The following is a 17,205-nucleotide window of genomic DNA, read 5'->3' as shown; positions in this document are numbered from 1 at the left end:
TCTCCCTCGGTCTGTGTACGGGTCTGCTCCTGCTCTCCCTCGGTCTGTATACACGTCTGCTCCTGCTCTCCCTCGGTCTGTGTACGGGTCTGCTTCTCCTCTCCCTCGGTCAGTATACACGTCTGCTCCTGCTCTCCCTCAGTCTGTATACACGTCTGCTCCTGCTCTCCCTCGGTCTGTATACACGTCTGCTCCTGCTCTCCCTCGGTCTGTATACACGTCTGCTCCTGCTCTCCCTCGGTCTGTATACACGTCTGCTCCTGCTCTCCCTCGGTCTGTATACACGTCTGCTCCTGCTCTCCCTCGGTCTGTATACATGTCTGCTCCTGCTCTCCCTCGGTCTGTATACATGTCTGCTCCTGCTCTCCCTCGGTCTGTATACATGTCTGCTCCTGCTCTCCCTCGGTCTGTATACATGTCTGCTTCTGCTCTCCCTCGGTCTGTGTACGGGTCTGCTCCTGCTCTCGTTCGGTCTGTGTACACGTCTGCTATTGCTCTCCCTCGGTCTGTGTACACGTCTGCTCCTGCTCTCGCTCGGTCTGTGTACACGTCTGCTCCTGCTCTCGCTTAGTCTGCGTGCTGGTCTGCTTCTGCTCTTGCTCGGTCTGTGTACGGGTCTGCTCCTTCTCTCTTGGTCTGTGTACGGGTCTGCTGCTGCCATCACTCTGTCTGTGTACGGGTCTTCTCCTGTTCTCGCTGGGTCTGCTCCTGCTCTCGCTCGGTCTGTGTACGGGTCTTCTGCTCTTACTTGGTCTGTGTAAGGGTTTGCTCCTGCTCTCGCTTGGTCTGTGTACAGGTCTGCTGCTGCTCTTGCTCGGTCTGTGTACGGGTCTGCTCCAGCTCTCGCTCCGTCTGTGTACAGGTCTCCTGCTCTCGCTGGGTCTGTGTACGGGTTTGCTCGTGCTCTCGCTGGGTCTGTGTACGGGTCTGCTCGTGCTCTCGCTGGGTCTGTGTACAGGTCTTCTCCTGCTCTCGCTGGGTCTGTGTACGGGTCTGCACCTACTCTCACTTGGTCTGTACACTCACCCTGCACCATTTCGGTAGAGATCCTTTTTTTCTCTTGGGATTTGGTGTAAAATAATAGAAGCCACTAACAATAAAGGTGGGTTAGTTCTTGCTAAATATGATGATTAAACCTAGACATGCTGCTGATAACTTTCTCTTTCTCCAGGGGTGGAGCTGTCATGTCAGATCAAACAAACATATACTGAGAATCCACGCATCGAGTGGAAGAAAATTCGGAACGGCGACACATCTTACGTCTATTTTCATGATGTGATTCAAGGTTTGTGTGTGCAATGTTCCGCTTGTTTCTACGTTTGCATATTTGCAAGGTCTCGCTTGTTACATCCTGGATTGGTCGGGTTAGCTCATTAAATGATGATGATGATGTACACCTTGAGATTCTAACCCCACTCACAGCATAAACACTAAGATTTTTCTATTTTATTAGGAGATTTGAAAAATCGGGCTGAAATCAAGGATGGGATTTCCCTGGTTATTTATAATGCTACACGAACAGACAATGGGAAATATCGCTGTGAAGTGGCTGCAGCTGATGACACGAAGAGGTTTGCAGAAATCTCTATCAACCTAACAGTCACAGGTGAGTAGCCTACATGAGACACGTTGTGGCCGAGACTTCCGCATCAGGGTTATTCTAGTCTGACCACTGCAATCTGCAGGGAATTGCTGCACATGTCTGACTCTGGAGGCACAACCACAGTTCAAATGATGGCAGTTAGTCAACCCGGATCATTGGAGTAATTGTCACTTTCCCATTGCTTTGGTTAATTATCTATATAACCATTTCACAACTTCAACAGGGGCATACAATCCTCTGACTGATCGCATATGTAGAGTCCTTGGGGGAAGGATACAGCATAATGACTCCTCTGACTGATCACATAGGTACACCGTCACTGGGGAAAGGGTACAGCTTAATCACTCCTGTGATGAACCCGCACATCACCACCCTGCTTGACGCCACTATTACGTTAAACGGATCACGTAATGCGGTCTCCCCACTTCCACCAACTTGACGTTCCTCATCACGTGGGGACACGTAAAGTCAGCTTGGTACAGTTTTACAAAGACACCCTGTGTCCACATGGGCCCAGGGAGGCACAGGAAGTGAGAGGATATGGCCCATGCAGTCACCAATGGTGCACCACAATCGCTCACAACCCTGACAGACTGAGAGACCCCTTTCACTATCACCAGTGAAACAAAGCACTGTCAGCCCAGTAGGACTGCCACCAGTTCCTTCTTTGATATAAGCCTAGTTTTATTTCAGGACAGAAACCAGCCCCAGTAGCATGGAAAGTTAAACCGAGAAATGGACATGTAGATCGAGATAAAGCAGCAGCCCAAGGTTAAATTATATATAACCCTTAAGGGCCCACTAGACAATACACTATACACACGATGGTTATGCATATACAATGGCTGATATGCAAATACAATTTTGGTAGAATAAAAGACATAAGCAGATGGATCGTGTCAATTACTAGACTCATGTTACTACCCTCCTGCCCTCTAGGCTGAATCTAAATCCTCTCCCCTTCACTCTGACAGCCAGAACTCCAAAACCAAAAATGAGCCATAACTCTTTAATGGATGATCCTAGAGAGGCACCATTGGGTCCAGCCAGACCCCTGCTGAGCGATGAGACTAAACACATCTTTGCTATCTGGTTCCTATTAGCCATTCTATATATATATATCCCCTGCCTGGGGTGTTAAAACGGATTGAGACCCTGGGAGGCGTTCGGTCCATTCCAGAAATCTCAAAAATTAACACTATGTACAACTAGGATGCATGGTATCTGTATAACTCCTTATGCAATTATGTTTCTAGACTGTTCTTTGGCAGCTCCAGCATGACTCTGTATTGCAAGCAAGCCTTTGTCCTGCTCTCTGGGCAGGCTGGCTCAAGGTGTGAGATCTGTCACAAACAGCCTTTTGAGGCTTGACCACCCTGCTGAGCTAGGTGTTCTCATACAGCTGCACGCTGAAGGAGGTTTTATAATCCCATGCAAGATAGGATACAAATGATTGACATGAAATTATATCTCCCATATTCTTCGCACCTCCCCCCTTTTAGAGGGTGCTACGGCACAGCACTTTACGGTGTTCCCTCGCCCACAACCTGCCCTCGTCGGGATTACCACTCAGCATTACCATGGTCACAGCCCGTATTGTCGAATGGTGAAGTGGCACTGTTAGAGTGCAGGGCTCTGGCGTAACAACCTCTCATTCGTTCCGTATATGGTGTGTAACTAGCTGAGGGGGTTGTTGTCCATTTCCATGGTGAATTGGCATCCGTACAAGTAGAGCTGCAAACGGTGCAGCGCCCACACAATTGCCAGGCATTCCGTCTTCATCGTGGAGTGGGCCACCTGCCTCGGCAGAAGCTTTCAGCCCAGGTACAAAACGGGGTGTTCTTGGCTCATAGAGTAGACCTGGCTAAGTCATTGCCATCTGTCTGTACTACAAACGGCTGTGTAAAGTTAAATGCTTGTAGTATTGGGAAGCTGGAAAGGGTGGTCTTCAATGCCCGGAAGGCCATGTCACAGTCATTTGTCCAATCAACTGCGGAGGGCAGCCTCTTCTTTGTGAGGTCCGTCAGGGGCGCCAGATGATTTTCCCAGATGGGACTGAAGATGGCAATGTCATCCAGGTACGCAGCTGCGTACTCTTCAAGTCCCTTGAGCAGCGTGTTGACAATCCCCTTTAAATTGGCAGGGGCAATCTTCATGCATAATGCCTTCACTGTGGACTTCTACAGTCAGAATGGGGTGATAGAGCGTTCCCGTGCCTGGTGGGTCAGGGAAATCTGCCAATATCCCCGGCTCAGATCCATGATGTTTATGTACTTGGCAATAGCCAACTGATCGAGCAGGTCATCACTGCACGGCATTGGGTACTCTTCGGTGATCGTGACAGCGTTAAGCCACCTGTAGTCCACACAGAAACAAGTTTTGCGGTCCTTCTTTGTACAAGGACTACAGGAGAAGCCCAAGCACTGCTGGATGTTTTGATGACCCCCAGCTTCAGCATCTAGTCAATCTCCTAGCGCATGTGCTGCTGCACCTCCAGTAAGACCTGATATACTGAACACCGGATTGGGGGGTGATCTCTGGTGTCCACGTGATGGACTGCCGACTCTGTCCTTCCCGGGCTTGTTGTTGAACAAATCCCGGAAGAGGTGAAGGGTTGCCCACAGCTGTGACCATTGGTCTGACAAGAGCAGGTGACAAACCTCAACATCCTCGATGGCCTACTCGTCCTATCATATCAGGGAGGGTATATGCCTCATTCCTTCTCCTGGCAGGTTGCAAACGGGAGGTTGTAGGCCTCCCACTCATGAAGTGCCATCGTCATGTTCATCATGTTCATGTGGAAGGCCTTCCTCCTTCCCCCTGCGTGGTCCAGGGTGACCAGGTACGTTATGGCGTTGAGCTGCTGGTGCACACTTTTTGATCCACCTGGTAGGTCCTCTCACATACAGTCTGGTTGTATTATAGCTTCTGGACGGCCTGGGCTTGTGTTATATTATTGTGCAGCAGCTGCGCCAAGGCTTGCAACTTGTCACGGAAGTGCACGACATACTCAATGACCAACACTCCAGGGATGGCTAAGTTTCCTTCCCAGACCTCTTTTACCAGAGCCAGAGGCCCCCACACAGGTAGTCCGTACAGGAGCTTAAAGGGGGAGAAACCCATTGAGGCCTGTGGAACCTCTTGGTAGGAACATAGCAGGTGTGGGAGGTATCGCTCTCAGTCGCGACCGTGGGAGTTAACCAACATTTTAAGCATCTTCAGGGTGTCATTGAATTGATTGCAAAGGCCATTGGTCTATGGATGGTACAGGCTGGCCACCAGATGTTGCACATGTATTTTCTTACAGAGGGACTCCCGTCCGCTGCGACATGAACTGGGTCTTCCAGTTGATGTGCATTTCCTGGGGAAAACTCCACACGGGAGATAATCTCCAGTAAGGTGGTGGCCACCTTGTCTGCCCGAATGGACAACGCTACCACCTCCAGGTGGTATTGTCTACTACAGTCAGTACCTAGCATTTCCCGAAGCTGCTGGGATTAGCCATCGGGCCAACCAAATCCACATCCACCCTCCTGATGGGCAGAGTTACCAATGGGGCTTTGGAGCGCCGCCCCACCTTCCCCACCCTCTGACAGGTGTCACACGAATGGCAGTAGGGTTATGGTTCAGCCCCCATCCTTGGCCAGTAGAAATGATGGGCTAGCTTGGCCTTGGTATTGGTGACACCTAGGTGTCCGGCCATCGGAATCTCATGTGCAATCCACAACAACTCCACCCTGAACGGATAGGGTACCGCCTACTGTCGGACCCTAGGCAACACCTTCGGTGAACCTTGCTGGGCCAGTACCCAGTACAGCTGTCTTTGGTCCCAGACCAACCACTCAAAGTCTGAGTCTGAGGGAGACTGTGCTGCTTGCTCGAGAGCTTTTAGGCTGTTATCCGTTTCCAAAGCCACCTGAAACACCTGAGTGGACGTGGTCAGAATAGACGAGACCGCCACATCTTCCGTCAGTTCCCAGGGGCCTGTCCCCTGGCTTCCATCTGATCTAGCAGCCACTTGGTCAAAAGAGGGGAAGCCGTCGGACTTCCGAGGGGCCCTGGGGCTACCACGACCGCTGCAACCACAGGTAGTGCACGCTTCGCCTATGCTTCCGACCAAGTCGCCGGTCCAAACTGAGTAACCTGGCCAGAAGCCAGCAGATATTAAACTACCCAAAAACAAACATATTTCAATAACAATATCTCATCTTTATTAAGTGAAATAGATAAAACAACACAATTTAAAACATGAATTTAAGGGGGGTTGTTATACAGAGACAGGAGTGGTAATCAATCATAAATACATACATATAATTACATAAATCCACAGTTTTACAGTATTAGATAATGAACAAATATACAGTGCCTTGCGAAAGTATTCGGCCCCCTGGAACTTTTCAGCCTTTTCCCACATATCATGCTTCAAACATGAAGATACCAAATATGAATTTTTGGTGAAGAATCAACAACAAGTGGAACACAATTGTGAAGTTGGACGAGAGTTATTGGTTATTTTAAATTTTTGTGGAAATACAAAAACTGAACAGTTGTGTTGTGCAGAAGTCTGGTGGATACACAGCTGATAGTCCTACTGAATAGACTGTTAGCTGCTTTTTTCTTGCCATAATACAAATTCTAAGTAAAGAAAAACGAGTGGCCATCATTACTTTAAGAAATGAAGGTCAGTCTGAAAAATTGGGAAAACTTTGAAAGTGTCGCCAAGTGCAGTGGTAAAAACCATCAAGCGCTACAAAGAAACTGGCTCACATGAGGACCGCCCCAGGGAAGGAAGACCAAGAGTCACCTCTGCTTCTGAGGATAAGTTTGTCCGAGTTGCCAGCCTCAGAAATTGCAGATTAACAGCAGCTCAGATTAGAGACCAGGTCAATGCCACACAGAGTTCTAGCAGCAGACACATCTCTACAACAACTGTTAAGAGGAGACCTTGTGCAGCAGGCCTTCATGGTAAAATAGCTGCTAGGAAACCCCTGCTAAGGACAGGCAATAAGCAGAAGAGACTTGTTTGGGCTAAAGAACACGAGGAATGGACATTAGACCAGTGGAAATCTGTTCTTTGGTCTGATGAGTCCAAATTTGAGATCTTTGGTTCCAACCACCGTGTCTTTGTGCGACGCAGAAAAGGTGAACGAATGGACTCAACATGCTTGGTTCCCACCGTGAAGCATGGAGGAGGAGGTGTGATGGTGTGGGGGTGCTTTGCTGGTGACACTGTTGGGGATTTATTCAAAATTGAAGGCATACTGAACCAGCATGGCTACCGCAGCATCCTGCAGCGGCATGCTAGTCTATCCGGTTTGCGTTTAGTTGGACCATCATTTATTTTTCAACAGGACAATGACCCCAAACACCCCTCCAGGCTGTGTAAGGGCTATTTGACCAAGAAGTAGAGTGATGGGGGCTACACCAGATGACCTGGCCTCCACAGTCACCAGACCTGAATCCAATCGAGATGGTTTGGGGTGAGCTGGACCGCAGAGTGAAGGCAAAAGGGCCAACAAGTGCTAAGCATCTCTGGGAACTCCTTCAAGATTGTTGGAAGACCATTCCCGGTGACTACCTCTTGAAGCTCATCAAGAGAATGCCAAGAGTGTGCAAAGCAGTCATCAAAGCAAAAGGTGTCTACTTTGAAGAACCTAGAATATAAGACACATTTTTGGTTGTTTCACACTTTTTTGTTAAGTATATAATTCCACATGTGTTAATTCATAGTTTTGATGCCTTCAGTGTGAATATACAATTTTCATAGTCATGAAAACACAGAAAAATCTTTAAATGAGAAGGTGTCCAAACTTTTGGTGTGTACTGTATATATTTGTAATCACCCCTATCACCGATCACATATATACAGTGTAATCACCCCTATCACTGATGTCACGATATTGTATGAAATATAATATGATGGTGTAGCTTTGTCCTTCAGCTCATGCTGGGGGCTAAACTCCCCCTTCTCTCTGTGGCTCTCTTTGTCTCTTTGTGTTGGAATGTATGGGGGAAGAGGGTTTTATTGCCGAAAGGTATTTACGACTAGGCTCAAATCTCCCTCTTGCAGAACTGTCTAGAAGTTTCTGATGAAGAGACGTATGTAGTCTCGAAAGCTTGCAATTTACCATCTTTTCAGTTAGCCATTAAAAGGTATCAACCACTGAGGACTCTCAATTCTAAATAGAAGTTTCCAGAAATCCATGACAGTCCTTTGTTCCAATATGATAAGATATTGGGCAAATGAGTTAGGCTAGAAAAAAGGAAAACACATATTCTTTATGTCCAGCGACGGATCTGTTAACCGCTGTAAACATGAGCTTCTAACTCCATCAGGTAAAAAAGTAGGGATTTCTCTGTAATGACGCATCACACATATAACATAGAAAATGGCAGCACTCACCGATCTTCTTTGCAGGTTCCTTTATCAGTTAAAAATCTTCACGGCACGGGGGTATATATACAAGAGAATGTGGGAGCAGAACCCGTTGAAGCGCCAGACCGGCGCGAAACGGCCGTCGTTCTGCTCCCACATTCTCTTGTATATACACCCCCGTGCCGTGAAGATTTTTAACTAATAAAGGAACCTGCAAAGAAGATCGGTGAGTGCTGCCGTTTTCTTTTTCATACATCTACGATATCTATTTCTCTGGCTGGAGCACCCAAGATCTGTGGGCCAGCTGTGGTTAATTGGCCTGAAGCGGATGCAGTCAGCTGCAGCAGTGGTGCGGTCAGCTGTGCTCTTCTAGTTTACTAAACATATGACATATTTGATCTCATTAGAATGCCAATGTTAATATGAGATGAATGCTGGGTTTGTGTGAGTTGTACCTTTTCTTATTTAGTCCCTTTATTTTATAATTACCTTGTACATATTTTCAATTGTCTCTTATTGTAACATCTTTATATGACCGTTTATAAACACTGCCTGAAAATCATTTACAGAGTATAATATTTAATATACTAGAGTCGTTTTCCTGTTCTAAAACATACCCTGTCTCCTGAAGGGAATTACGCTACTGTTTTGGGTTAGCTTCGGATCCGTTTAATCGAAGCTGGTGGCAGCAATACCGTGTGCCGGCCTTTGGGTGTTGTTGTAGCGACTGCGGCGTTGATAATTATTGTTCCTGCCTGAGTGGGAGTAGTTTATCACATCACTGCAGCGTGCCCAATAGCCAGTACATAGCAGGCAGCCTTTCTGGCGACTAATTACCCTGGGTGCAGTACCTAATATGACCTGAGAGTAAGGGGGGCGCCAGAGAGCTGCAAGTCTTAAGTGGAACTGTAAGCGGGATATACATAAATCCCTGCAGTTTGTGGTATATTGAAGAGCAGTGGGATACCTAAAATATGCCCCTGCTGTAAACTAAGAGGTCAATAGCCTTGTGTGTGTTTTCATCACATTGTGGAGTGGAGGGATAACTAAGATAAGCCCCCCTGCACATGTGATAGCCGTCTGTTGGCCTAAAGTCACCCCGACCCGTGACGTAGGGGTGACGGTCACGGTGTGAATCGTGACAACTGATCACATATATACTGTGTAATCACTCCAATCACATATATACTGTGTAATCACTCCAATCACATATATACAGTGTAATCACCCCTATCACCGTTCACATATATACAGTGTAATCACCCCGATCACATATATACTGTGTAATCACTCCAATCACATATATACAGTGTAATCACCCCCATCACTGATCACATATATACAGTGTAATCACCCCGATCACATATATACAGTGTAATCACTCCTATCACATACAGTGTATACCATGTAATCACCCCATTCACATATATACAGTGTAATCACTCCTATCACATACAGTGTAATCACCCCGATCACATATATACAGTGTAATCACCCCGATCACATATATACAGGATAATCACCCGATCACATATATACAGGATAATCACCCGATCACATATATACAGTGTAATCACCCCAATCACATATACAGCGTAATCACCTGATCACATATATACAGTATAATCACCCCTGTCACGGATCCCTTCTCCGTGGTGTCACTTATTCGTCACGTGCCTGCTCTCACACGTGACTTGGGGTTGTGCCTGCAAGGGTTAATCTATCTCCCCACTCTCAGTCCAGCATTCAACCTCTGTCCTATGCTGTAATAGGAGCATAAATCACGCACCGACTCAGGCCACACACCCGCTCATACACGCTGCCACCACTCACGGGCGATGAGTCCCGGAACTAATAATACTAATATTGTCTATCACTCATAAGGCTCAAACACCTTAGGCTATGGATTCTTTTAGAACATTCAAGGTTCAACTTGTTAGTTTTATACTTTAATAACAAAAGGTTCAATGCTTACAATAAGAAAAAGGTATAAAAATATGATAATAAAAAGACATACAACTTATGCAAAACAGTGTAAAATAAAGAGGAGAAACTTAGATAATTTCTGTAACTGGTAGTTGCTTCTGCTCCCTGAGGATAGGACGAATGTAGATTCGATCACACCAGCTTCTCAGGCTGCCTCCATCATGTGAACACAATTCTCTGCATCCTAAATTTATAACTTTGGTCTGGAGGTCAGATTTCTAGACTGGCCCCTCAGGTTAATATCATAATTGCTGGCTTTCTGATTGGCCACGGCCGCGCTACTAATGAATATATTTTTCTGCCCTAAAGTCAGCATTGGTTAGTTCACCCGTCTTCAAGCCCCAGATTTCACTCGCCAGTGTGTAATGCAGACAGATGCCAGCACCTATGGGCTAGGTGCAGTTCTCAGCCAGGTGAACCAAGGAGAGGAACACCCAATTCTGTACCTAAGCAGGAAACTCCTGCCCAGAGAAGTGGCTTATGCCGCCATTGAAAAAGAATGTTTGGCAATTGTGTGGGCTCTGCAGAAGCTGCAACCATACCTCTATGGGCACAACTTCACCGTGATCACAGATTATAACCCATTGAGATGGCTCAACAGAGTAGTTGGGGACAATGCGAAATTGCTTAGATGGAGTTTGATACTTCAGCAATATGATTTCACAATTCAGCATAAGAAGGGAGTCTCGATCATGGCAATGCTGATGGCCTTTCTCGCCAAGACGGGGCAGAACCAGATACGTGCTCAGGAGCTGACCTGTAAGTCAACCCCCATGCACGTTCATAAGGAGGGAGGTATGGTGAAATATGTGTGTGTATATACAGTGGGGCAAAAAAGTATTTAGTCAGTCAGCAATAGTGCAAGTTCCACCACTTAAAAAGATGAGAGGCGTCTGTAATTTACATCATAGGTAGACCTCAACTATGGGAGACAAACTGAGAAAAAAAAATCCAGAAAATCACATTGTCTGTTTTTTTATCATTTTATTTGCATATTATGGTGGAAAATAAGTATTTGGTCAGAAACAAACAATCATCTCAATACTTTGTAATATATCCTTTGTTGGCAATAACAGAGGTCAAACGTTTTCTGTAAGTCTTCACAAGGTTGCCACACACTGTTGTTGGTATGTTGGCCCATTCCTCCATGCAGATCTCCTCTAGAGCAGTGATGTTTTTGGCTTTTCGCTTGGCAACTCCCTCCAAAGGTTTTATATAGGGTTGAGATCTGGAGACTGGCTAGGCCACTCCAGGACCTTGAAATGCTTCTTACGAAGCCACTCCTTCGTTGCCCTGGCGGTGTGCTTTGGATCATTGTCATGTTGAAAGACCCAGCCACGTTTCATCTTCAATGCCCTTGCTGATGGAAGGAGGTTTGCAATCAAAATCTCACGATACATGGCCCCATTCATTCTTTCATGTACCCGGATCAGTCGTCCTGGCCCCTTTGCAGAGAAACAGTCCCAAAGCATGATGTTTCCACCACCATGCTTTACAGTAGGTATGGTGTTTGATGGATGCAACTCAGTATTCTTTTTCCTCCAAACATGACAAGTTGTGTTTGTACCAAACAGTTCCAGTTTGGTTTCATCAGACCATAGGACATTCTCCCAAAACTCCTCTGGATCATCCAAATGCTCTCTAGCAAACTTCAGACGGGCCCGGACATGTACTGGCTTAAGCAGTGGGACACGTCTGGCACTGCAGGATCTGAGTCCATGGTGGCATAGTGTGTTACTTATGGTAGGCCTTGTTACATTGGTCCCAGCTCTCTGCAGTTCATTCACTAGGCCCCCCCGCGTGGTTCTGGGATTTTTGCTCACCGTTCTTGTGATCATTCTGACCCCACGGGGTGGGATTTTGCATGGAGCCCCAGATCGAGGGAGATTATCAGTGGTCTTGTTTGTCTTCCATTTTCTAATTATTGCTCCCACTGTTGATTTCTTCACTCCAAGCTGGTTGGCTATTGCAGATTCAGTCTTCCCAGCCTGGTGCAGGGCTACAATTTTGTTTCTGGTGTCCTTTGACAGCTCTTTGGTCTTCACCATAGTGGAGTTTGGAGTCAGACTGTTTGAGGGTGTGCACAGGTGTCTTTTTATACTGATAACAAGTTTAAACAGGTGCCATTACTACAGGTAATGAGTGGAGGAAAGAGGAGACTCTTAAAGAAGAAGTTACAGGTCTGTGAGAGCCAGAAATCTTGATTGTTTGTTTCTGACCAAATACTTATTTTCCACCATAATATGCAAAAAAAATGATAAAAAAAACAGACAATGTGATTTTCTGGATTTTTTTTCTCAGTTTGTCTCCCATAGTTGAGGTCTACCTATGATGTAAATTACAGACGCCTCTCATCTTTTTAAGTGGTGGAACTTGCACTATTGCTGACTGACTAAATACTTTTTTGCCCCACTGTATATGTGTGTGTGTAGTGACATCTGTCTAGGGTTATATGTGTGAATAGTGATAATGTAACATCTGTCCTGAAGGAATGTCGCACCTAGGTGTTAATAGGTACTTCCTTGGGACTAGTAGAAATTGTGTCTCCATATCTCACCAGGAGGTCTAGCTAGGGCCAAGAAGAAAGGTAACATTTGGCACCTCTTAGGTGTTGGAGGGGAGATGTTAATTGCGGCCTGAGGGTATTAATTCCTGAGAACCTTTTCACAAGTGTCTCAAGAGTAAAATATGACTCCTCACACTGCGGACTCCAGGAGACAATTTTAGGAAGTCTCTTCCTGGTCAGATCAGTTAATGGTTTGGCCAGAGCACTATAGTTTGGTACAAACCGCCTATAGTAGCCAGCCGTACCCAGGAAGGACAGTACCTGTTCTTGGTTCGTGGGGTGGCCCAGGCTGTAATGGCTTCTACCTTCCCTGGCTCAGGTTTTAGCAGTCCTCCCCCACCCGGTGTCCCAGGTATTGTACTTCCCGCATGGCTACCTGACACTTCCCTGGCTTAACAGTAAGACCTGCAGTTTTAAGCTTTTGCAACACCTGAGAAAGATGTACGAGGTGTTCCTCCCAATAATCACTAAAGATGGCTATATCATCAAGATAAGCGACGGCAAAACCATCACATCCTTCCAATAAGTGATTGACCAACCTCTGGAAGGTCGCAGGGGTATTCTTCATACCAAAGGGCATCACCAGAAACTCAAACAGCCCGAATGGCGTTATAAAGGCAGACTTCTCCTGAGCTTCTCTGGTCAGGGGTATCTGTCAGTATCCCCTACTCAGGTCCATGATGGTGAGGTACGATGCTTTAGCTAGCTGCTCTCACAGCTCATCTATCCTCGGCATGGGGTAGACCTCACATGTAGTCAGTACATTTAATTTCCTGTAGTCTACACAGAACCGGGTAGTACGGTCCTTTTTTGGGACAAGAACCACAGGCGAGGCGCAGGCACTCAGGGATTTTTGTATCACCTTGAGGTTCAGCATCTCCTCTACCTGTTCCCTCATGTGTGCCTTCACCTCTGCTGACACATGGTATGCAGACTGCCGTACTGGGGGATTAGTACCAGTGTCCACATGGTGAACTGCTAAGTGCGTCCTCCCAGGCTCCCCTGTGAAGACTTCGGTGAACTCGCTGAGCGCCCCCATCAGCTCAGACCTCTGACTGTGGGATAGCTCAGGGTTACACTCTGCTGACTCCAGGGACTCCATGTACTGAGTCCCGGCCCCCACATCCAGTAACAGATCAGCCTCCCCCTCTTCAGGCAGGCTACAGACAGGTAAGACACAGGCCTCCCTGCCATGATGAGCCTTCAACATATTTACATGAAACACTTTCTGACGCTTTGCATGCTCATCTAGTGTCACCACATAATTAACATCATTCAGCCGCTTATATACAGTGTATGGTCCCTCCCATGCGGCCTGCAATTTATTCTGTAACATAGGGACCAACACCCAAACCTTCTGTCCCTCCTCATAGGCCCTTAGTCTGGTATTACGGTCGTACTAGACCTTCTGGGTGATTTGGGCCAGGGTCACGTTCTCATGGGCCAGGTTGCTCAGTTTTTGCATTCTTTCCCTGACTCGCAGTACATAGTCGACCACTGAGACTCCAGTAACATAGTAACATAGTTAGTAAGGCCGAAAAAAGACATTTGTCCATCCAGTTCAGCCTATATTCCATCAACATAAATCCCCGGATCTACATCCTTCTACAGAACCTAATAATTGTATGATACAATATTGTTCTGCTCCAGGAAGACATCCAGGCCTCTCTTGAACCCCTCGACTGAGTCCGCCATCACCACCTCCTCAGGCAAGCAATTCCAGATTCTCACTGCCCTAACAGTAAAGAATCCTCTTCTATGTTGGTGGAAAAACCTTCTCTCTTCCAGACGCAAAGAATGCCCCCTTGTGCCCGTCACCTTCCTTCGTATAAACAGATCCTCATCGAGATATTTGTATTGTCCCCTTATATACTTATACATGGTTATTAGATCGCCCCTCAGTCGTCTTTTTTCTAGACTAAATAATCCTAATTTCGCTAATCTATCTGGGTATTGTAGTTCTCCCATCCCCTTTATTAATTTTGTTGCCCTCCTTTGTACTCTCTCTAGTTCCATTATATCCTTCCTGAGCACCGGTGCCCAGTAGTTCGGGGGTCGTCCTCCCAACAGTCCTTAATCAAATCAAGTGGCCCCCTGACCCTCCTCCCATAAACCAGTTCAAAGGGGGTGAATCCAGTAGATGCCTGGGGTACCTCTCTGTAGGCAAACAGCAGATGGGGAAGGTACTGCTCCCAGTCTCTCCCTTCAGTCTCCACCAGCATTTTGAGCATTTGCTTTAATGTTCCATTAAAACGCTCGCAGAGTCCGTTGGTTTGGGGATGATAGGCGCTGGCCACAAAATGCTGTACTTGTATTCTTTCACAGAGGCTTTCCATCAGATCAGACATGAACTGGGTTCCCTGATCGGTCAACATTTCCCTGGGGAAACCCACACGAGAGAACACAGTCAGTAAAGCATCCGCCACTTTGTCTGCTCGGATGGGGGACAGTGCCACAGCTTCCGGGTATCGTGTAGCATAGTCCACCACTGTGAGGATGTACTTTTTGCCAGAGCTGCTAGGGATTGCAAGTGGCCCTATGATATCCACAGCCACTCGCTGGAAAGGTTCATCGATCACAGGCAGTGGTATCAATGGAGCTTTCTGTATATTCCCGGACTTTCCAACTCTCTGACAAACTACACATGATCGACAGTAATTGGCAATATCTGTCCCCATCTTGGGCCAATAGAAGTTATGTGTCAGGCGAGCTTTAGTCTTTTGTATTCCAAGGTGCCCGGCCAAAGGAATTTTATGGACAATCCTCAATAATTGTTCCCTAAATGGATAAGGGACGATCAGCCGCCGTTCATAGTCCCAAGATTCTGTAGTATCCGTGGGCATAGTCTCTGTATACAGTCTTCCCTGGTCCCAGTATACTCTCTCTTTGCCAGAAGCAGCAGGGGGTCGGTCTGCAAGACATCTGAGCTCCTCCAGACTGACATCTGTCTGCAGGGCCTCCTGGAAGCTCTGACTGTCAGCCTGCAGGCCCTGGCCTAGTGTGACTGCCAGGCCCTGGTCTGAAGCTGAGTTTTCAGTGTCTGTTATCAGGGACCTTGATGGGTCTGCCATGTATGGAGGCTCCGGGGCCACAGTATGGGCCTCCTTTTCTGGCAGTTCTGTCTTGAGACTCATCCTCTAATCTGTGGGCTTGAGTCTGAGCCGCAGCCTGACTCCGGGTCACAGGTGCCACATAATTACAGTCCTGTGCATTGGGACATTTTCCCTCATCGCACGGGATCTCAGGTGGGTCACTTTCTTCCACCCTCTCTGCATCATTTATTTGCAAGGGAGGAACATAGTGGGACACCATCCTCCTCAGGTTCGTGCCTAACACATTGGTGGGAATAGCCTCTGATACTCCCACTTCCCTCAGTCCCTTCCCTGCTCCCCAGTCCAGGTACACATGGGCCATGGGCATGGCAGGGCTGACCCCTCCAATCCCGGTTATAGACATAGTCTTTCCTGGTATGATATCGGCAGGGGTTATCATGGCTGGACACACCAGGGTCACCTCTGCCCCAGTGTCTCTGAGACCAATGGTGACTTTATTGCCAACAGTGACAGATTGACAGTTTTCATTAGCCCTCGCATCAGAGCCGGCTACAAAGAGGACAGACGGTGGGGGTACAGACGGCTTTGTGGTGGTAGTTGGGCGTTTCTCCCTATCAGAGCAGACAGCGCTAACATGTCCCACTTTGTTGCAGGAGAAGCACCAGCGTGCATCGCCTAGAGAATGTCTATTCCCCGGGGCCCCATAGAAGGTGGGCTTGGACAGCACTGGTGATTGGCCGGCAGAGGGAGAAGGGTCCCCGTTTGGCTTACCTCCCCTCCAGCTGAATACCGATGGCTTCCGTACCTCAGGCATCCTATTAGCCACATAGCAGTCCGCAATCCTTGCAGCCTGATCCGCAGTTTGTGGCTCCCGATCACACACACATTGTCGTACATCCGTGGGGCACATGTGAAGAAATTGATCCTTGACCATAAGATCCGTTAAGTCCTCAAAACTGTTAACAGAAAGTCCCCTAATCCATTGGTGGAACGTGGTCCTCAAGGTGCTCACAACATCCGCATACCTGTCAGTTGATCCACGTTGTAGGTTCCAGAACTTTCTACGATACACTTCTGGTGTCAGGTTGTATTTCCTGATCAGGGCCTCTTTTATGGCCTCATAGTTCGCATCTAGCTCTGGTGGGAGGCCAGCAAAAACTTCCAGGGCTTTACCTCTAAACCCTGGGGTGAGATACTGTGCCCACTGCTCACGGGGTAGATGGTACTGCCTGCAGGTTTTTTCAAACCCCGAAGGAAAGTATCTAAGTCTGTATCCTTCTCCATCACAGGAAAGTTTTCAAGACGTAGTCTCCTTAGATTTATGTCCTGGGAGGGGTTATCTGAGGACTGATACCCTGCTCTATTTGAGCCATCTGAAGCTGGAACGCTCTGTCCTCCCGGCGTTCTGCAGCCTCTCTCTCAGCCCGGTCACAGAGTTCTGCAGCAGCAGCCTGGCGTTCTGCAGCAGCAGCCTGTCGGTACCGTAGAATCAGCTGCATGCGCAGATTGGGATCACTTGTTCTCAGCCGTTGTAAGTCCATTTGCAAAGTGCAGTCCATAGGCTCCTCAGCACTGGCATTGTTGACACTTCCATCAGGCATCTTCCAGCACTTTGCTCTAT

At 47.4% G+C, this 17,205-nt stretch overlaps 1 protein-coding gene across 1 annotated transcript in view; it reads left to right on the top strand.

The window, feature by feature from the left end:
• The window catches only part of JAM3 (junctional adhesion molecule 3), a 116,242-nt gene that overhangs the window by 79,266 nt on the left and 19,771 nt on the right, over nucleotides 1–17,205 (top strand). Inside the window, exons 3-4 of the mRNA XM_069742614.1 lie at nucleotides 1,172–1,285; nucleotides 1,454–1,606. Of these exons, the coding sequence (XP_069598715.1) occupies nucleotides 1,172–1,285; nucleotides 1,454–1,606 (267 nt within the window). The remainder of the gene's footprint in view (nucleotides 1–1,171; nucleotides 1,286–1,453; nucleotides 1,607–17,205) is intronic.

Source organism: Ranitomeya imitator, chromosome 10, assembly GCF_032444005.1.
Source record: "Ranitomeya imitator isolate aRanImi1 chromosome 10, aRanImi1.pri, whole genome shotgun sequence".
Lineage (NCBI taxonomy): Eukaryota > Metazoa > Chordata > Amphibia > Anura > Dendrobatidae > Ranitomeya > Ranitomeya imitator.
This window is presented reverse-complemented; position numbering and strand designations above follow the sequence as displayed.